The sequence below is a fragment of the Aquarana catesbeiana genome, linkage group LG05 (genome assembly GCF_042186555.1).
Source record: "Aquarana catesbeiana isolate 2022-GZ linkage group LG05, ASM4218655v1, whole genome shotgun sequence".
NCBI lineage: Eukaryota > Metazoa > Chordata > Amphibia > Anura > Ranidae > Aquarana > Aquarana catesbeiana.
In genome coordinates, this window is record NC_133328.1 from 582627095 (window position 1) to 582649909 (window position 22815).

General features: G+C 42.9%; 1 protein-coding gene across 1 annotated transcript; it reads left to right on the forward strand.

The window, feature by feature from the left end:
- The first annotated feature begins 2394 nt into the window (after nt 1–2394).
- On the forward strand, nt 2395–4332 carry LOC141146078 (E3 SUMO-protein ligase ZBED1-like). Its single transcript, XM_073632837.1, has 2 exons — nt 2395–2588; nt 2673–4332. Exons 1-2 carry the CDS (start codon nt 2395–2397, stop codon nt 4330–4332), a joined length of 1854 nt encoding a protein of 617 aa, XP_073488938.1.
- The last annotated feature ends 18483 nt before the right edge of the window (nt 4333–22815 follow it).

Consider the following 22815-nt stretch of genomic DNA (forward strand, 5'->3'; position numbering starts at 1 on the left):
CCTGGTGGTCTAGGGTGGCATACCTGGTGGTCCAGTGTGGTGGCAAACTCTGGTGGTCCTGGGTGGGCATCTGAGGGGGGGCTGCGCTGATAAACAATCAGCACAGACCCTCCCTGTCAGGAGAGCAGTGAGGAAAAGACAATCAATGGCTCTTCCTGTTTACATCATGATCATCTGTAATTGGACACGGCTGATCACGTGGTAAAGAGCCTCCATCAGAGGCGCTCTACTGAGATCAGTGTAGCGTTGTGTCAGACTGACACACCGCACCACCGATCGCCGCAATGCACGCCCCCATGGGTGCGTGAGAGTGATCGTTCTGGAGGGTCGTCATATGACGTCCACCCAGAACGAGAGCCGCGCCGCCCAGCCATTATTTGACGGCCGGCGGGCAGAAAGTGGTCAAAGCATATGGCCATTTAGGCCCCTCCCACTGTTGATGCAATCTGACCAAACCCACAGTTTTGGCGGGGTGCCGCTATATTGCCACACACCATTTTTCGTGGGGATTGCAAAAAAATGACCAGCCCTGGGTGCCAGATGTGCTAGCTACGCCACTGCATGTACTTGTATTAAAAAGTATCCTATTCTCTTTGTATTGCTTCCTTTGTGTGAAATCCCTGGTGTCAGCCCCTCTGCTTTCCTATTAAAAACTGACCACACTAGGCATGAGAGCATAGCATGGTAATTTCTTTAGCTATGCTGGGAACTCAGCCTGCTCACCTTCAATGGTAAGACTCCACCCCCCCTCTCTATATAATCTGGGGTAGTAAGCACATATATATATATATATATATATATATATATATATATATATATATATATATATATATTATATATATATATATATATATATATATATATATATATATTAGGGCTGCAACGATTAATCGATATTATCGATAATAATCGATAATGAAAATCGTTGTCAACGATTTTCATTATCGATTAGTTGATCCGCTTGTTCCGCACCTTCCGTCCGTTTAAACCTCCCCTGTCCGACTGTGTACAAGGCGCCGCTGTGTGACGCCGCACGTCCGCGCCGCTCGTCTTACTGTTTACTAGGCGCCGCTGTATGACGCCGCACGTCCGCGCCGTTCGTCTTACTGTTTAGTAGGCGCCGCCGTATGACGAGGCACGTCCGCGCCTCCCCCTTTTGACGTCAGCTCCTCACTGAACTTCTCAGCCCCGCCCGCTGCTGCCTCGAGGGAACAGAGAGGCGAGAAGCAGCTGTGAGGGGAGCTGAGCTGGCGAGCTGCACAGTGCACACTTAAACGAAGGTAGCACTAGCCAACAGTTAAAGTAAAATACACAGTACATTTATTATGATAAATGTTTATGACAAGTACCCCATCCTAGTATTACTGGGGGGGGGGGGCCTTTATAGGTGTTCTGGGGGGGTGGATAGAATAGTAGTGCCCCAAATTGTTTCCTGGGATTGGGGGAAATAGTGCCCTATTGGTGTTCCTGGAAGGGGGAGAAGAGTGCCCCATTGGTGTTCCTGGGAGGGGGAGGGGAATAGTGCCCCATCATTGGTGTTCCCATGAGGAATAGTGCCCCATCATTGGTGTTCCCGGAGGAATAGTGCCCCCTCATTGGTGTTCCCGGAGGAATAGTGCCCCATCATTGGTGTTCCCGGAGGAATAGTGCCCCATCATTGGTGTTCCTGGGAGGAATAGTGCCCCATTATTGGTGTTCCTGGGAGGAATAGTGTCCCATTATTGGTGTTCCTGGGAGGAATAGTGTCCCACCATTAGTGTTCCTGGAGGAATAGTGCCCCATCATTGGTGTTCCCGGAGGAATAGTGCCCCATCATTGGTGTTCCCGGAGGAATAGTGCCCCATCATTGGTGTTCCCGGAGGAATAGTGCCCCATCATTGGTGTTCCTGGGAGGAATAGTGCCCCATTATTGGTGTTCCTGGGAGGAATAGTGTCCCATTATTGGTGTTCCTGGGAGGAATAGTGTCCCACCATTAGTGTTCCTGGGAGGAATAGTGCCCCATCATTGGTGTTCCTGGGAGGAATAGTGCCCATTTATTGGTGTTCCCGGGAGAAATAGTGCCCCATCATTGGTGTTCCTGGGAGGAATAGTACCCCATCATTAGTGTTCCCGTGAGGACTAGCACCCCATCATTGCTGTTCCCTGGAGGAATAATGCCCCATCATTGCTGTTCCTGGGAGTTATAATGCCCCATCATTGCTGTTCCCGGGAAGAATAATGCCCCATCATTGGTGTTCCTGGGAGGAATAGCAGTGCATATAAATAATGAAGAATCATTTATTTATATAAAACTGTACAATACATAATATTAATTGCACTTTGTCTCTGCACTTTTTTTTTTAGCTGCAAAAAAAAAACGCATTATAAAAATGGCAGAGGGTGCTGCTGACACAATGACCTCAGAAAAAGGTGTGCGACCCAAATCTTCAAAGGCATGGGAGCATTTTAATTTAAATGCTGCAAAGAAGGTGGTCACCTGCAAACTTTGCAAAACGGAACTTGCATGGCACGGAAGCACAACAACAATGAACGAGCACATGAAACGGAAACACGTGTGCTTCACAGAGGATGGCGAAACATCAGGACGGTGAGTTAAAACCCAAATGATATATAGAGTTACACAGAAATAGTTTTTCCTGCATACTAATTCATATTATCTTTTTCATTGCAGAAAGAAACAGCGCACCATGACAGAGTTTGTGCAGCAAAATCGTCCGTGCACTCCCCAACAATCGGCAATTATTACAGATTCTGTCGTGAAAATGCTAGTCACTGACATGCGGCCACTATCCATGGTTGAAGACCGAGGATTTAGAAGCATGATCAGTGTACTGAACCCTGGATATACTTTACCATCAAGAACCCATTTTACCAAACTAGTGGAGAGAAAGTACCAGGAGGCATTTCAGAATGTGAAGGATGCCATCAGCGCTAATGAAAGCAGAATCGCCATTACTGCAGACATATGGACAAGTATAGCGACCGAGGCTTTCCTTGGCATTACATGCCACTACATAGCGGAGGATTGGAAGATGATTTCTATCTGCCTCACTACCATGCCTCTGGAAGACAGACATACAGCAGCAAATATTGCAGAATGGTTGGAGGAAGTCACTGAAAAATTTGAAATTCCGGCTCAGAAAATAATTGCCATTGTGCATGACAATGGTGCAAATATTGTGGCTGCTGCGAAAATCCTGATGGACACGCATGGCTGGGCCAGTATCCGCTGCACTGGACACACCTTGCAGCTGGTGATCAGTGCTGCATTAAAGAATTCCGGAATTGAGAGAGCCGTTAGTGCTGCAAGAGGACTAGTTGAACATTTTAAAAAAAGTGAGCTAGCCAGCAGCAAATTGAAGGAGAAACAAAAACAAATGGGTACATCTGACCACAAGCTTCTTCAAGATGTAAGCACAAGATGGAATAGCACTTACTATATGGTTGAACGACTCATTGAACAAAGGTGGCCGGTAACTGCAACTCTGTCTGACCCATCAGTTACACAAAGGGGCAAACATTATCTGGACTTAAAACCAGACCAGTGGAGTATTCTTGAAGAACTTTCCACTGCTCTTAAGCCCTTTGAATGCTGCACTGTATTCATGAGTGGCCAAGAATATGTTACCCTATCATCCGTGCCTGCACTGGTAAAGGGGCTGTTGCGGTCCAATGAAGGTGCTTCATTTGAAACATCTCCGCTAAAGAGCTTCCAAGCCACTGCAACAGACCAACTTCAAAGCAGATGGAAGGGAATCCTTGAAGACGCCCCAAACACCGTAATCCTTTCCTCTGCCCTGGACCCACGATTTAGAAGACAAAAATTTTTATCACCAGAACAGATCATAAATGTGCAGGCAAAAGTACAGACGGAGGCGCTTGCTTTAAAAAGGGAGATGGTGGTGCAGCAGCAAATGACCATCACGTCATCTGTAACTAGAGATGCTGCTGAGCCTTCAACATCTACAGCATCTCATTCTCTACTTGGCATACTCCTTGAGTCTGGGGGCAGCAGTGAAGAGGAAGAGGGGCAACTTGAGGAGGATATTCACACACAAGTCCGAAATGAAGTGCAGGCTTATTTTGCTGAGAAGCCACTTCCAAAGGAGGGAAACCCTTTGAATTGGTGGAAGGGTAACCAAGATAAATATCCTACTTTGGCAAAACTTGCGAAATCCTTCTTGTGCATCCCAGGCACCTCCACTCCATCAGAGCGCCTCTTTTCTGCTGCAGGCAACATCGTTTGTAAAAAGAGAGCCAGCCTTAGCCCCGAGCATGTTAACATGTTAACTTTTTTACATTCAAACGCAAAGTTTCTTGAACAGTTATAGTTCACCTCTTTTCAGAATATTTGTTGTTTTTGTACTACTGCAAAGTCGTGTAACGTTAAACGTTTGTTATTCTGCAGTTTGAGTGTAACACTCAGTTTTTTCATCATTACTTTTAAATAAACAAAAAAAATGGCACATTACGTTTTTTTTATGATTTTATCCGATTAATCGATTAATCGAAAAAATAATCGGCCGATTAATCGATTATGAAAATAATCGTTAGTTGCAGCCCTAATATATATATATGTGCTTACTACCCCAGATTATATAGAGGGGGGGGTGGAGTCTTACCATTGAAGGTGAGCAGGCTGAGTTCCCAGCATAGCTAAAGAAATTACCATGCTATGCTCTCATGCTCTATATATATATATATTATATATAGGTATTTATACTTTTTTTTTATATCTATACTTGAATGTTTGCCTTTCATTTCTATTTTAAACTGAATGGGTTGTGTTACAAGGTGATCGTTTACAATCACTTTAAATGTATTAATTTCCAAACTGAACACACCCAATTTATCTAAGCTTTCAGTGTTTATGAGATTTTCCATCCTTTTTATTATTTTAGTTGCCAGCCATTGAAACTTCAGTTTTTTTTTGCTATAGAATCAGTGGCCAGCTTCTGTAGACATTGCTTGTGAATCATACCTTTACATCTCATATCCCTAACTATTGGTTAAAAATGGATCTAAACTCTATGAAATGGCATGGAAATATTAAGAATCAGTGACTGTGACATTCAACAATAAAGAAAAGGGCATCCAAAAGTCACTGGGACTTTGATGTGAGTTCATATAAAGTAGTGAGAGAATAAAAACATTTGGAGAGCTCCAGTGGCTTCCTGATTGGCCGGGAGGAGAGTAAAGGAAAACAATAGCAAATACTATCCATGTATCCGGCGCCCTGCGTGTAGATTAGGGGCCGGGCACATGAATTAGGGGTGCGGTGCCCCTGCGCCCCTAATGGACGGTCCGATACTGGAGAGCTCACTGGCTCATGTTAGGCTGCTCACAACAAACAAGGCTACTCTCATGTGGGTATCCCAGCAGGTTACCAGAAAAAAACAATCTCTAATGGAAGGAGTACCAGACCAAATGTAATTTATATATAAATTTATATTTATAATTTGTATTTATATTAAAAAACAAAACACGTTAACACATTTTGGAGGTCAGAAAAAAAAACCCCTTCATCAGGGCTACAACAAATAATAATATTTTTTTTTATATAAGGTGTTTATTTTGGTTTTACAACAACAAAAAAACAGAGACGGACTAACATTACAGGCATGTAAGGTGTATATGACTACATCAGTCATGTAACAAATCACAATATAATATAAATGTAAATGTGAGCGGTATAATCATAAGTCTAACAATCATAATAATGAACAGACATAATCATTTCTAAATAAATCACACACTATCAATTATGATCAGATATCCTTTATTTTAATTTCTGTGCATGTGTACGTGTATGTATATGTGTGTGTGTTTTTACATATGACTCATGGCTGTATTAGATCAAAAGGGCGCTTCTGCTAAATACTGAGCAAAGGGTCTGAATACTTAGGACCATGTGATATTTCAGTTTTTCTTTTTTAATAAATCTGCAAAAATGTCAACAATTCTGTGTTTTTCTGTCAATATGGGGTGCTGTGTGTACATTAATGAGGAAAAAATGAACTTAAATTATTTTAGCAAATGGCTGCAATATAACAAAGAGTGAAAAATTTAAGGAGGTCTGAATACTTTCCGTCCCCACTGTATATGTACGTGTGTGTATATATATACAGTATCTCACAAAACTGAGTACACCCCTCACATTTTTGTAAATATTTTATTATATCTTTTCATGTGACTACACTGAAGAAATGACACTTTGCTACAATATAAAGTATTGAGTGTACAGCCCCCCACCCCTTCAACCTCTGCAGCAATTCTGGCAGCACTCATATGTCTATTTCCCAAAGACAACCTCTGGATAGGACGCTGAGCACATGAACTCAACTTCTTTGGTCGACCATGGCGAGGCCTGTTCTGAGTGTAACCTGTCCTGTTAAACCACTGTATGGTCTTGGCCACCATGCTGCAGCTCAGTTTCAGGGTCTTGGCAATCTTCTCATTGCCTAGGCCATCTTTATGTAGAGCAAACAATTCTTTTTTTCAGATCCTCAGAGAGTTTTTTGCCATGAGGTGCCATGTTGAACTTCCAGTGACCAGTATGAGGGAGTGAGAGTGATAACACACCCGATTCCCATTCACACCTAAGGCCTTGTAACACTAACGAGTCACATGACACCGGGGAGAGGAAATGGCTAATTGGGACAAACAAAATATTGACACTTTGGGCCCAATTTGGACATTTTCACTTAGGGGTGTACTCACTTTTGTTGCCAGCGGTTTAGACATTAATGGCTGTGTGTTGAGTTATTTTGAGGGGACAGAAAATTTACACCATTATACAAGCTGTACACTCACTACTTTACATTGTAGAAAAGTATAATTTCTTCAGTGTTGTCACATGAAAAGATATGATAAAATATTTACAAAAATGTGAGGGGGTGTACTCACTTTAGTGAGATACTGTGTGTGTTTGTATGTGTATATATATATATATGTGTGTGTTATCCATTAGTCTCTATAATTGTTGGACTTACCGTAATTATATTGTGTTTTGTTGTTTTGTTGTTGCCCAGATAAAGGGGAAGGACTGACAGTCACCAGCACTTCAGTGAGCCCGGGGAAGGACTGACAGTCACCAGCTCTATGCTCATGGAGCTGTGCGAACCATGCATTCGGCAATGTTAGAGGCGCCGGGGGACTGATGCAGCATCCACCATTAGAAGTGTCTGCCAAGAGTAAGTGTCAGTTTAAAATCTATTGTGAGTCAACAAGTATATTTTAAATAATAGTACTCAATAGCGTCTTTCTTTAGCACACAAGTATGGATGACATCTGGGGCAGGTGCTAAATATATATTCATTTTGTTCAGATAAAACTGCATCTCATATTGAATGCAAAGCACTCGTCATCTTCTTCCATCATATCATCTAAAAACTGGCAACGCCTGTGTCAAAACAAATTAAAAAGATACATTTAGATTGCTCTCTCTGAGAGTAGTCAGCAGTAGTTTTCACTGGAAACATTTTTGTAAGCTTTCAATTTACAACAAAAATTTTACAATGCAGATTTGGAAAAAAAATACATTTGTAAAAACAATAATTGTTGAACTAAAGCTTATGGCTAAATCAAGAAAAACATACCTACAGAATATGACCAATGAAGTTTTGATAAGCAGAGTGATGTTTGCCAAATTTATTTTTAAAATCAGTGAAATTTCATTAAAGCAGAGATTCAGATTCAAAGTCAATTTTCTTAAAGCCCAATCCCCAAAATTAAACATGGGTGCAACCCCCCCCACACACACACACACACACACACACACCGAACCTTGCAATTGAGCGCTGGTCAGGTGTAAGGCTTTGCCAATTAGGGCACAGAGCACTGTCAGAGCCCTGACTGGACAAAGTAATGATGACTTTGTCCAATCACAGCTCAGTGCTCATAGTCCCACCCCACACTATAAAAGGTTCCTTCCCATGGGAACCTTTTTCAGTGTGCTGGAGTGGAGGTAGATAGAACAGGGCTCAGTTTGCTACTAGCGAGTTAGTGTGTTCACTTATTGTATAGTGGCAGTGTATTGTTAATGCACAGCCATGACTTGATTCTGAAGGTAACATGAACCTTACCGAGAGGGGGGAACACTAATAACCACCAAATTGGCAGTCATGTTCCCCCAGCTGCAGCGTATTGCCAAGTTGGCTTCAGTGATGATGAATATAGAGGGGGTGATGATGAGGTCACTGACTTTATCTAAAAAAATTGTTAATCTTGGCCTGAGTGTACTATAATTTGGCTTCTTCATATAAGGCTTGCTCACTGCGGTGCAAAAATGTTCAATTTCCATCCAAAGTCTACCAAATCACCAGAATCTATCCAAAAAAATTAGAACATTGTTCTGAGTGCACTAATTTGTGGCCTCATCATACAGACTGGCTCCCCAAGCTGTTGTTTATAAACTAAAGAAAGCTTGCAGGGAAAATCAATTTAAATGTAGTTTTGTTTTTCTGTATATAAGTCAGTTTTGCTGCAGCAGGTTCTATACATGGTATAGCTGTGCCACTTTACAGGCAGACTAAGGCACTATATTTTAACAAATTTTTAATTTTTATTGTTTCACTTTAAGCATCATTAAAATTACTGCTCCTTTTAAAAATGATCTTTTTTAAGAGAAATGTTTGCATTGATACATGTCCCCCAGGGAAGTACCCGGACCCCCATACCCTTTTTATGACCAATAACTTGCATATAAGCCTTCGAAATGGGAACTTTTGATTTTTCAAGTTTGGGTCCTATAGACTTCCATAGGGCACAAACCAAACCGGGGAGTGTTCTGCCCAACTTTAAAAGTGAAATACTGATCTTAATCCACGATACCACAAGCTTCCTTCTGGTAATTCCGTATGAGATAAGTGGGCCCTCAACACCTCACATTTTTAGTTCAATCGTTTTCTATTCAAATTTTCTTTTAAAAATAACAAATGGAACAGAAAAAATGGATTACAGAGGGAGCAGGAAACAGGTCTTCCAATAATGTTGAAATGCATAGAAACATACAGTTTACAAGTTAAGAAGATAGAATGTACCAAAAGTCGGGCAGCACCATCTCAGAGCTTCTAACAGATAGCCAAAAAATATAATAACCTTGTCAGATACATTTAGTGTTATCCTCCTATAGAATCAGAGTGCCAGGTGCAACCAGTGAGCTGACAGGTTCGCTGGTTGGCAAAGGGGTCGTAGTTTAACTACCACAGCTAGTATTTCAAGTTGAATAAAAGAACTGCGAGGAGAGTGGGAAAGAGAAAGAGGAGATGAGGAAGGATAAGGAGGGAAGCAGGGAGGGTCTAGAACAGGGGTGTCCAAACTTTTTTCAAAGAGGGCCAAATTTGACAAAGTGAACATGCGTGAGGGCCGACCATTTTGCCTGACATTCTTTGAACCATAAAAATTTGGTCTAAGTGTGTTCCTCCGAGCACTAATACATTGCCCAACAAGAATTCTCTTGCCTTTGTGGCTGTGTGTGGTGAAGAGATGAGCTCGGGTGTTTTATTTGGATATATATCTTTTGTGGCCCTAATGAATCCTCGGGAGCCACTCAGGACTAAGGATGAGCTTGGGCGTGTAATTTGGATATACCGTATTTATCAGCGTATAACACGCACCTTCACTTTAAGAGGGAAATTTCAGGAAAAAAATAAAATTTTAATTAAAGAACTGTGAAGCAAAATAAGGGTCAGTGCCCATCAATGCATCCTAATCAGTGCCCATCTGCAGCCTCACCATTGCCATCAATGCAGCCTCACAATTGCCATCAATGCAGCCTCACTATTCCATCAATGCAGCCTCACCATTGCCATCAATGCAGCCTGATCGATGCCAATCTGCAGGCTGATCGATACCCATCTGCAATCTCAGAGAGGGGGGAGGGACGAGCGCCAACAGATTACATACAGGAGAATCTCCTGTTTACTCGCCGGCCTCTTTTAGACAAAGTCCCGCCTCCTATAGACAAAATAGTTGTCCAATGGCAGCCCCGGGAAACGGGACTTCCTATTACAGACGCCGCTGAGTAAACACTAGATTCTCCTGTATGTAATCAGACGGCGCTCGTCCCGTCCCCTCTGAGGAAATCGATAAAATGTTTGTTTAAACTGTTCCTCCCTATCCATTTCCTGCGACAGCAGATGTTTGAGGCCTCACTTTTTGCAGATCTCCAACCGGTCATGTTGCAGCCCCTCCTACTGCAGGTCCTGCATTGTACATAATGGTGTCAATGATACACCCTCACTTCAGAGAACATGGATGCGAGGAGTTGGATCTTTTTTTTTGTCAAACAGGAGTCATCGATTAGGATTGATAACCAGACCTCAACAGCTCTACCACAATACAGGGGCCTTCCCAGGAGGCAATGGCCTTCCAAATTTAGGAATCCAAATTAAGTCAATAAAAAAAAGCACCAAACGGTTGTCGAAAGAGTCCAAAATCATTTATTTTAGATTACAATGTGACAAGACGATAAAAGATAACCAATGCATTGGGGGGGGGGCTGTCAATCCTCCTTCATCAGGCATTAAGATGAAAAAAACAATGCTCTATCTCAAAAATCCTGGGGAGTGTACTGAATCAGGGAAAATTGCATTGCTATTAGATGTGTGCTAAAGATAATAGTACAGACTATCCTATTATTATTTAGCACACGTTCAACACGACCATCAATGTTCTTTGCTTGATTCAGTATACTCCTTTCTTAGTGTATTTGTTTGTTATCTGTGTAATGTCTTTTTAAATGTTATATCTTACTTTATTGACTGTTATTTTTTTTCTTGCAGTGCAAGAAAAAAAAAAAACGAGTGGTCTTTTTTGGCACAGGAACAACTCCAGATTAGTTATGGTGGTTTTTAAAGGTGCAATCGGCTTTCAAATTGAAAGCCGATTGCACCCTTACAAACCACCACAAATCACCATTGTTTGGCCTTCCCCTTTGACTTTCCTGATGTAGCACCCTGATGTTTAGGCAGGGTTGCTATTAAATGTATTTAATTTAATATTTTATTTATTGTAATAAAGTGTTATGCCCCGTACACACGGTCGGATTTTCCGATGGAAAATGTCTGATCGGAGCGTGTTGTCGGAAATTCCGATCGTGTGTGGGCTCCATCGGACATTTTCCATCGGATTTTCCGACACACAAAGTTGGAGAGCAGGAGATAAAATTTTCCGACAACAAAATCCATTGTCGGAAATTCCGATCGTGTGTACACAAATCCGACGGACAAAGTGCCACGCATGCTCAGAATAAATAAAGAGATGAAAACTATTGGCCACTGCCCCGTTTATAGTCCCGACGTACATGTTTTACGTCACCGCGTTTAGAGCGATCGGATTTTCCGACAACTTTGTGTGACCGTGTGTATGCAAGACAAGTTTGAGCCAACATCCGTCAGAAGAAATCCTAGGATTTTGTTGTCGGAATGTCCGAACAAAGTCCGACCGTGTGTACGGGGCATTAAGGTTTAGTTCCCCACTGACCTTCTTCAAGTAAGGCTATTCTGTAAATTTCCCCAAATGTATCCAGCAACATTTGCAGACATTCAAAAAGCTGTTGCAAAGATGAATCCTTCTTCTATCATTCTGTACATTTAGCAGGAATGTTCCCCTCCAGCAAGAACTGTTAAGCAGTACCAGCACTGTGTCATCCACTTGGCCTCTCAGCCTTTGATCAGCCGCTGATGATCCTCAATGACAGCTGCTAACGATGATTTAGCAATTGGACAGTCACCTTTCTGACTCGCTCGTTTTTTTGCTTTCCCTTTTAAGCTCAGGACAGAATGAGAATTATCTGATTAGCCTAAAGCTTCAGGTCGTAATTCCTGCAACTGTGGTCCAACAACACCTTGCTTGTTCCATTTTCATATCATCTCTTGTTTTGATTTTGCTGGATGATATGGGATATGGCAGCTGTGTGATGAGACAGTCTCAGATTTTCAGCCACCATTCAATCAACAATGCCAAAAATACCCCAATCTACAAAGCACCAACTTTCTAAAAATATATCATCCTGGGCCTTCAAATCTGAAAATAGGTTTAGGTAAGAACTATCCAATTCTGTGCAATGTATAGTATTTAAATAATTTCTCTCTTAAAGCGGAGTTCCACCCAAATTTTGAACAATATCTGTATGTATTCTCTTCCTTGCCTAGATGCTGACATGCCGTTTACAAAAATTAAAATCGCCGTAATTACCTTTTATTTTTCTATTCTTCTTTGCACTTCCTGGTTCTCCTCCCGTGGGAGTAGGCGTGTTTCTAGCCTCTCCCAGACTCCTGGGAGCTAGTCTCAGGCTTCCCAGGATGCCACTGAGCATGTGCGGGAACGAGCAGTAAATGCTGGGAGCACAGCATTCATCACATCCAGGAAATAAATGCTTGTGGGCTTCAAATGCCCACAATGAAGATGGAAACTGCCTGCAGTGAATAATATAAGTTATTCTTTCTGACGAAATCTGACACAGGCGGACATATTACACACAATATGTGAGTATGTAATGCTGAGAAGAAAAGTTTGTGAATGAACTCAAAAAAAAAAAAAGGATAGATAGGTGGACCCCCGCTTTAATTATGTTCAAGACTAATAATAAACAGGTTTTTTTTAGCCAGGACTAAATCATGCTGTACCTACGTCCCCCACTGCGCACTGTGGCTCCACCTGCTGGTTGCTACCTTGCTATGGCTCTGTAGGGCAACATTATGATTGTAGTGGCCAGCGAGTGAAACAACAGTATAGGCAGTGGATGCAGGCACCTGGCACATCTGAAGGTTTCAGATATTTAAAAAATCATAAACCTTTTTCAGCTCTACAAGAGAAAGAAGATCACAAGCAGTGGGACTGGTAAGTATTATTACTCTTATGATACAGGCCGGATGTTTTTTATTATTTTTCTAACAACGGATCACTTTAAAGGACATTTTTGACCTGTTATGAGAAATGCCTCCCATAGAAGACCATGGGAACAAAAAAGTCACCTAAAGTACTAAAGGCAATCTCTACTAATAAAAAAAATTAAATGGGTAATACTAACCTGCTCCGTGCAATGATATTGCGCAGAAAGGTCACTTACCTCCTCTTCTGCCAGTGACCGATGATGCTGTTAGCTCTTTCAGGTGTCTCCTGTAGCAAGGCAGTTGATAGATGTACCCAAGCATGCATGCTCCTATTGGGTCCTGAGCCGGGCTGTGTGCATCCCTAGACACACACAGCATAATTAAAACAAAGTTTTAGGTTTAGATTGTTTCCTTCCTTTTGCAATTTTTATCAGTGAGGGGTGTGCACAGGACCAACTTTGGATCCTGGGTTGAGGGGTTTTAGTCTGCAAAAGCAGCTTCTTTTTTGCAACAGTCTTCTTTGTGTAAATAAACTCTATGGAAAATGCAAATCTATTGCAATGCAAAAACAGATTGAGGCTCCATTCACACTAGCGCATTTTTTGATGCATTTTGCATTTTGCAGAAATGCACGGGAATTTTTTAACATGGGTTCCTATGGAACATGTTCACATCAATGCCTTTTTGTTTCTCTGCATTTTTGGAAAGGGTCGGGGACTTTTTTTCATGCAAAAAGCAGCGTTTTGCATGTAATGGATTTCAATGGACAAGCATCAAAAACGCAAGTGCACCGTTTTTGCAGCGTTTTTGCAGCGTTTTTGATGCATTTTTGCCGTTTTTTTTTTTTTTTTAAATTTTTTTTAGACTGTGTACAACGGGAGCTATGCAATTGGTACTGTTCTGACCACGTATGTTACCACGTCTGCTATTTCATCATAGATAATGAGAAAACGTGAAATTCTGCCTGAAACTGGGCAAATCTGCCACAGAGGCGTTTGACATGATTCGACAAGTTTACGGCAATGCTGCAATGGGTTGTTTGCCAAACACAAGCACCCCCTATCGGAGTGCAATTCCTCTAACGGGACTTTTTTGCGGGGTCACCTCTGATAAAGTAGAAAATAGTAGAAAATTTTAGTTTCTGTATAAAAGTATTTTAGTTTATTGGTTTAACATTTAAAAATCATTACACATGACCTAACCGTATGTACAATAAAATGGATGCATATAATGGGAAGAAACAATTGTATAGGAAAAGTGACCAATTGCAATGATACAGGTAAGTAAAGACCCAATGATCATAGAAACCCAACGTTTCGAGGTATGCAAAAGGGGTTGACCTCTTCTTCAGGGGTAACGATAATTGGTCAGAGTGGGTGTTTCATCTAAAAAGTTAACAAAAAAGCAGAGCAAACATAAGTGAATGAATCTCTCAGATATTCACAACAGGAGGCAGTAGAGAGCATTTAGTTTGCATTATAAAGTTCAGTGCACATTTAAACAGTTGTTACATCATTGGTAAATTCTAGGCATATACAAGCAGGAAATTCATACTGACCCCTTGAAAATCCTTCCCAAGGACATTTCCAGCATTCAGTGCGACTCAAACAAATTGCCGTCCGTCACAGCCACACAGGGATCACAGAACCAAGGTTCAAGAAGACAGAGAAAGGACCAAGTAGACCACAGAAGTGAAAGCCAGGGTGGGCTGAGGTTGCTTCACAAAGGATATCCCCCATAAAGAGGAACAGACACAGTCCTCCCCTTTTCCCCCTATGAAGGCTTGAAGAACAGCCTGCTTGAAGGAGTATGGAAGGTGGGGGGTAATAGCCCGCTGCAATAAAAATACTTCAATGAGAATCTCAGAGAAGAGCCTAGTATAAGTACAATGTTATTCTCCAAAATAGAGGTAATATTGGGGTAGGCAGATAAAAATCATGTATGTCAAACACCTACACACACATACACACGTATAATGTATGTCAAACACATACCTAAGAAAATGGAGGTGAGTGGAATCAGGTCACAGATCCCAATATTGAGCCCCAAGGAGATGTTTAAATAAACCTCAGATTAAAGTGGGCCAAGGTCCAAGAAGGTATGCAGGTTCCCTGGTTAGATATAAGCCCGCATAGGTCTGCAGATTACAAAACTACATGATCATCCACACATAACAATAAAGCCCTCCGATAAGGGGGGCAATATTGTAATCATGGATAATACACAATATGTGGAGATGTGCATGAAAATCCTTGAAAATAAAAAATGGTATTGTAAGATCGCAGCCAATAAGATTATCAAATTCAATCAGGAATTTTACTCCCTAGTAGATCTAGCCTTTGAACAACAGGTGATTAGCAAATCAGAATGAGAATTTATTAGAATCAAACAACCCAAGATCCCAACCTTTTACGCCCTACCAAAACTGCATAAATGTGTTAAAAGACCTACAGGCAGACCCATAGTGTCGGGGAACGGTTCATTAACAGAGAACCTCAGTTCCTTCATCGATGGGCATCTTCGCCCCTTTGTGACCAACCTTCCCAGTTACCTTCGTGATACCCCCCACTTACTTCAGATCCTGGATGGAATGGCCATCCCCCCCACGTCGACCTTGGTGGCAATCGACATGGAGGCCCTTTACAGCTCAATTCCCCACACCAAGGGTCTAAGCTGTATTCGACAGGTCATCTTACAAGATAATAGATTCAATCCCAAAATGGCCAATTTTCTGTTGGACACATTGGACTATATCCTACAGCATAACCATTTCACCTTCAATGGCTCCCACTTCCTCCAGGTGCAGGGGGTAGCGATGGGGACTTCTTGTGCCCCATCGTATGCCAACCTGTACCTGGGGGAGTGGGAGCGCATGATCAACCAATCCGATGATCTGGCCCCTTTCATGATGAATGTGAGCCATAGGCATCGATGATGTCCTTCTTGTCTGGGACGGCCCACAGGATCAACTCGAACCCTTCCTAGAATGTCTAAACAAAAATAATTTCAACTTGAGCTTTACAATGACTTTTGACAACTCTTCCATAACTTTCTTGGATGTAACTATCTACAAAGATGACAGGGGGCGTATTAGCAGTAGTTTATACAGGAAGCCAACAGCGGGCAATACTATATTACATGCCAGCAGTTTTCACCCAACACCCCTAATTGCATCCATCCCTTTCAGTCAGTATTTGAGGACACGGAGAAACTGCACAGACGACACAATCTTCAGGAGAGAGGCTGATCTCCTGAGAGAGAGATTATTACTTCGGGGTTACTCCAAATCCTGCCTTAAAAAGGCCTATAATCGGGCAGTATTGAAACCTAGGAAAGAACTGCTTTACAATCCATCTTCTAAAAACATTTAAAAAAATCCAATCTCGATTATAACAAAATACTGCAACCAACATGAAACTTTCAAAAAAATCGCCAACAAGTACTGGCATCTTCTCTCAATGGACCCCACTATAGGTCCTTATGTGAGTAAACACCCGGTCTTCACATTCAAAAGAGCTAGATCTCTCAAGGACTACCTAGTGTCCAGTGAATACCATGACTCTGGACACCAGGATCCGTGCAAATACCCAGGTACATTTACCTGTGGTGGGTGTAACTACTGCCGGTTTATGAACACCACGCGCAATATAACACTTCCAAATGGCGAACGCTACCGCCCTAAACACCATGCGAACTGCCAAACAGCTAATGTAGTTTACCTACTTCTATGTAACTGCTTTTGTTTTTATGTGGGCAAAACTATTCAGCCCTTCTGGCGACGTGCCTATCGACACATCCTATCCATGCAGGCCTGCAACCCAAGCCTCCCTTTCGGGAGGCATGTGAGAGATCTACATGAAGGAATCACTCCGAAGATTTCCTTCCTGATCCTGGACAGAATACATCCTGGTATAAGAGGGGGTGACACTAACAAAACATTAATGCAGGCCGAACAAAGGTGGATTTTTCGCTTGAATGCGACTATGCCACCTGGCCTTAACGCAACCACCTCCTTCAGACCCTTCCTGGAGGGATTCTCCTCAGGAGGATCCGAATGGGAATCTTTATAATAGAATCAACCCCTTAATCAAACTGATGCAGTCCTTTGTCCTACTCGGACCTTTTTGTATCTCTTATCCATAATATAGCATTCGTGCATTTATACGGGACTGTTAATATGCCCCAGGTCTCTGGGATAGTCCTTAGAACTGATAGGACACAAGAACCACTAGGACTGTATCTCTAGTTTGAAATATGTGTATTCCTGCTTGACTCCTGATGCAACACATTGTTGAAAATATATGATGTAATAAGCTTGTTTTATGATTTCAGGACCTTTTTTCCAATTCGGTGGGACCGTCCCTCTCGACTACACAGATAACTCACCAAGTGTTGGTAATTTCACTGCATGCACTCTCATTCCCTTCTTTTTCCCCCTCCTTTCCCTCTCCTTTTTTTCTTTTCTTCCTCCCTTTCTCTCTTTTTCCTCTACACAGATTCTTCCCTCCCCCCCCCCCCTCCCCCCTCCCCCCTCTCTCCCTTCTCCTGCATGCTATCAGTATTTCTCCCTTTCTTCCCTCTTAGCTCCACCTTTTTTCTTTTCACTCACTGTCACTTCTTTCTCTCTTTCCCTATTCCTTCTTTCATGCCTGCATTTTCTACCTGGCTGTCTTTCTTCCCTCCCCCTTTTCACCGTTCAACCAATCACTCTCACTCTTTCCCTCTTCAATCCTCCCAGGTTTGGGCTGTGTGTCAGCTCACTCAGCGCACCCGGGGGAGACCGAGACGCGCTCTCTTCTGAGCGCACCCGGCCCCCCCCTCTCTCTGGCAGTCTGTGTCATGGGTTCCCATGACAACGGGCACGGCAGCTCTGCGCTGCGGGATCTTAGACGTATGGGGGAATTCTCCACGTCGCGCTGGCTCCGCCCCCGCCGAGCGCTGCGCCTCCGCACACGCCCATCTCTGCCCTGCTGTGGATGTTTTCACTCCAGGGAGTGCATCGTGGAGATGACGTTGTACGTCGTTCCGCCCGGGGGATGTCCCTTACAGACACGTCTTGGCCTCCCTGCTTCAGACCGCCCCCCCACCTTTGGTTTAGCCAATCAGGTTACTGATTGGACACCAACACCCACTACAGCTAACTCACATTTAAACCCTTCTGGCGCTGCACTTATCAGCTGTTTCCTATACCACACAGACGTGCTTGGAGGAAGCTAAGATGAACAGGTAAACCTGAGGATTATTTTTGGCTGGGATTTTTTGCAAACCATACAGGCGATTGATTATCGATTCACTCACAACATTTCCCTGATGTGTTTTATAATCTGCAGACCTATGCGGGCTTATATCTAACCAGGGAACCTGCATACCTTCTTGGACCTTGGCCCACTTTAATCTGAGGTTTATTTAAACATCTCCTTGGGGCTCAATATTGGGATCTGTGACCTGATTCCACTCACCTCCATTTTCTTAGGTATGTGTTTGACATACATTATACGTGTGTATGTGTGTGTAGGTGTTTGACATACATGATTTTTATCTGCCTACCCCAATATTACCTCTATTTTGGAGAATAACATTGTACTTATACTAGGCTCTTCTCTGAGATTCTCATTGAAGTATTTTTATTGCAGCGGGCTATTACCCCCCACCTTCCATACTCCTTCAAGCAGGCTGTTCTTCAAGCCTTCATAGGGGGAAAAGGGGAGGACTGTGTCTGTTCCTCTTTATGGGGGATATCCTTTGTGAAGCAACCTCAGCCCACCCTGGCTTTCACTTCTGTGGTCTACTTGGTCCTTTCTCTGTCTTCTTGAACCTTGGTTCTGTGATCCCTGTGTGGCCGTGACGGACGGCAATTTGTTTGAGTCGCACTGAATGCTGGAAATGTCCTTGGGAAGGATTTTCAAGGGGTCAGTATGAATTTCCTGCTTGTATATGCCTAGAATTTACCAATGATGTAACAACTGTTTAAATGTGCACTGAACTTTATAATGCAAACTAAATGCTCTCTACTGCCTCCTGTTGTGAATATCTGAGAGATTCATTCACTTATGTTTGCTCTGCTTTTTTGTTAACTTTTTAGATGAAACACCCACTCTGACCAATTATCGTTACCCCTGAAGAAGAGGTCAACCCCTTTTGCATACCTCGAAACGTTGGGTTTCTATGATCATTGGGTCTTTAATTACCTGTATCATTGCAATTGGTCACTTTTCCTATACAATTGTTTCTTCCCATTATATGCATCCATTTTATTGTACATACGGTTAGGTCATGTGTAATGATTTTTAAATGTTAAACCAATAAACTACAATACTTTTATACAGAAACTAAAATTTTCTACTATTTTCTACTTTATCAGAGGTGACCCCGCAAAAAAGTCCCGTTAGAGGAATTGCACTCCAATAGGGGGTGCTTGTGTTTGGCAAGAAATTGGGATGGGGGCCCACCTCTAGAAATATACAGTGCCTATTGGGATGACACCTCTCTCCTTGCAATGGGTTGTTTGAGGTGTTTTGAGATCGGGAAGACCTTCAACAAGCTCGACCCCCGAAAATGTCGACACCATTTGTCAACTAGTCAACCTGTGCATTATGATCATCGGAGAACAATTGTACGTGCCACTCAAAACACCTAGAACGACTCATTGCAGCATCATCGTAAACTTGCAGAATAATGGCAAACATCTCTGTGGCAGGTTTGCTCAGTTTTGCGCAAAATTTCCATGATGAAATAGCAGATGTGGTAACGCACATGGTCAGACTAGCACCAGGTGCATAGCCCCCGATGTACACAGGACAATGTCTTTTGGTACACTGACTTATGACGGTCGGTGCTTCCTGTGCCTGTGTGTGCAGCCTTGTTCTGCCATCTGTTGGTGTGTTAAAAAACTTTTTGATACCAGTTCGTATATGGCTAGCCTAGGAATGAGGAAAATTGGGAGCTTTCATTTCCCCTGCAATTTTGGTAAAATTGCTGGAAACTTTCATTCATTTGGCAAAACACATTGATGTCAGTGGGGAAGAAAGGCAAAATTAAGGTGGTTTCAGTGGATATTAAGGGGACATTAAAGTGGTTGTAAAGGTTAACCGCTTGCCGACCGCCTCACGCAGATATACTGTGGCAGAAGGGCTCGTACAGGCAAAATCACGTACCTGTACGTTGCCCTTTAAGAGGCGGCCAGCGGGCGCGCACGCCCGCAGCAAGCTCCGTGAGTCAGGTCGCCTCACAGGGATGAAGAACGGGGAGATGCTGATGTGAACAGTATCTCCCCGTTCTGCCTAGTGACAGTGTCACTGATTTCTGCTCCATGTCATCGGAGCAGAGATCAGTGATGTCACACACACAGCCCATCCCCCTGACAGTTAGTAATCACTCCCTAGTACTGATTTAACCCCTCCCCGCCCCCTAGTGGTTAGCCTCTTCACTGCCAGTGTCATTTACACAGGAATCAGAGCATTTTTATAGCACTGATTGCTGTATAAATGACAATGGTCCCAAAAATGTGTCAAAAATGTCCGATGTGTCCGCCATAATGTCGCAGTCACAATAAAAATCGCTGATCTCCGCCATTTAAAAAAAAAAAAAATGATTAATAAAAATGCCATAAAACTATCCCCTATTTTGTAAACACTATAACTTTTGCGCAAACCGATTAATAATCACTTATTGCGATTTTTTTTACCAAAAATATGTAGAAGAATACGTATCGGCCTAAACTGAGGAAAAAAATTGTTTTTTTTTTATATATTTTTGGGGGATATTTATTATAGCAAAAAGTAAAAAATAATGCGTTTTTTTCAAAATTGTCGCTCTATTTTTGTTTATAGCGCAAAAAATAAAAACCGCAGAGGCGATCAAATACCACCAAAAGAAAGCTCTATTTGTGGGAAAAAAAGGATGTATATTTTGTTTGGGAGCAACGTCACACGACTGCGCAGTTGTCAGTTAAAGCGACGCAGTGCCGAATCGCAAAAAGTGCTCTGGTCAGGAAGGGGGTAAATTCTTCCGGGGCTGAAGTGGTTAAAGGCTCCTTACTTTAATGCATTCACTGCATTAAAGTGAATGTAAACCCAATTCATGAAATCTGGCCTTTACACATATATCTGTAGTGTTTACTCAACTCTCTCCAAAGCTCTGAGTCCAGTGTCTTTCTGCTGCTCCATTCCTCTGTTATCAGCATGATAACTTCTGACAAGTTCTCCAACACACAAGATAAAAGCCGCTGGCAATTTGTGTCGGGCTGGGTGCATAGAGATTGATTAGCAGAGAGCTGGTCTATTCACAGCACAGCTCTGCATGTTTCTTCATTTCTCTGCCTATGTGGAGGGGGGGGGGTGCCTTTTCTCCAATTAGCTGTCACACAGTATATCCCAAGACTCCTCACCCAGTGGTGGAACTGGAAGAAAAATTTTTAACACAATGTTCACTTTCTAAACAGTGTAGAAGGCTGAAGACAGCAGATATACAAACAAAACTTATGTAGGGAGATTTGTTTCATCTCTGTGTACCATCTGAGGCTGTTCACTTTACTGGGTATATGTGAGAGTTTACATCTACTTTAAAGAGGAGTTCCACCCAAAAATGGAACTTCCGCTTTAAGAGAAGGTGCCCCCCCCTGACATGCCACATTTGGCATGTCATTTTTTTGGGGGGGGAGCGGAAACCTTCTTTTCAGAGCTCCCACTTCCTTCTGGCGCACCCTCGGCGCCAGAAGGAAGATTACCTCTCCACCCTCCCTCTGGGCAATCATCTGGGACACGTCACAGGTCCCAGATGATTGCGCGGCCAGTCACGGCGCGTGGCATGGCTCGCACATGCGCAGTGGGTGCCCACAGTTACAATGCCGGCGCCGCAGAGAGGAGGAGGAGACGAGCGGGGCATCGCTGGACCTTGCGACAGGAAAGTGTCCCATTATTAAAAGTCAGCAGCTGCAATATTTGTAGCTGCTGACTTTTATTTTATTTTTATTTTTTTTTTAAGCAGAACTCAGCTTTAAGGTAAAAAAACTATCATGTTCAGCCCCCCAGCTCACCCAAATATATACCCCAGCCCGATCTTGATACAGCACTGTGCTTAAGAGCAGCAGCACTGCTCTCTCTCTCAGGGACTGAGGAGGGAGCAGGGGGTGGGGCTGAGACATGCTGTGTGTGTCAATAGATGCACACAGCCTGGCTCCGGAGCAAGCCAATAGGTGTGCTACCATAGGAAGCAGCTTCCTATGGTGGCACAGGGAGAAGGGGAGGAGCAGAGAGTGCTGGCGGGAACCCCAGAAAAGAAGGATCAGAGCTGCTCTGTGCAAAACCTCTGCACAGAGCAAGTAAGTAAAACATGTCTGTTATTTAAAATAAAAACACACAAACCTTTATTATCACTTTAGAATGTTTTGGGATCTACTTATAAAGGATTGATTTGCATAGTAAATGTTTGCTGGACATTCTCCTGTCTGTACTTTTTAGCATTTGGCTGTTATTTTTAAAAGGATTCGCCCCTTGTGCCTATCATTTTCTAAAAAGACTAACCCAATTGATCTATCATTTTCAAAGAGGATTCACCCTATTCACCTATCATTTTTAAAAAGGATTTGTCCTATTTACCCAGGGGCATATGCACATCGGTCACAGAGGTCGCAATTGTGACCCGGCCCCATAATCCAGGGAGTCCATGCGACCCCCTGTACACCTGGATAGGAACCAATTGGTCCCTTTACATGCCGCCCCACTGCCCCTCTTGCTGTCATCAGGCTCCTGTGTGCCCCTTCGGCCCCTCCTCATCCCCTGCAGATCTGTTGGGTTCCCCAGTGCGGGGGGGCCCCAGCCTGGGGGGGTCAGGGGCCTTTTATGGTTTCTTGTACCGGGGTCCTGAAGCAGTGCCAGGACAATGTCATCCAGTTCTCTGTGCAAAAAATGCCAAACGGCACCCCCCAAGTCCCTTCCCTTAGGGTTAGGGTCAGAGCACCACCATCCCTGCAATAAGCCA

What these genes read in the sequence shown, in the direction of transcription:
- LOC141146078 (XM_073632837.1), top strand. Translation starts at nt 2,395, where the DNA reads ATGACCTCAGAAAAAGGTGTGCGACCCAAATCTTCAAAGGCATGGGAG. An exon ending in GATGGCGAAACATCAGGACG is followed by an intron (nt 2,589 to 2,672) that starts GTGAGTTAAAAC and finishes TTTTCATTGCAG; the next exon opens with AAAGAAACAGCGCACCATGA.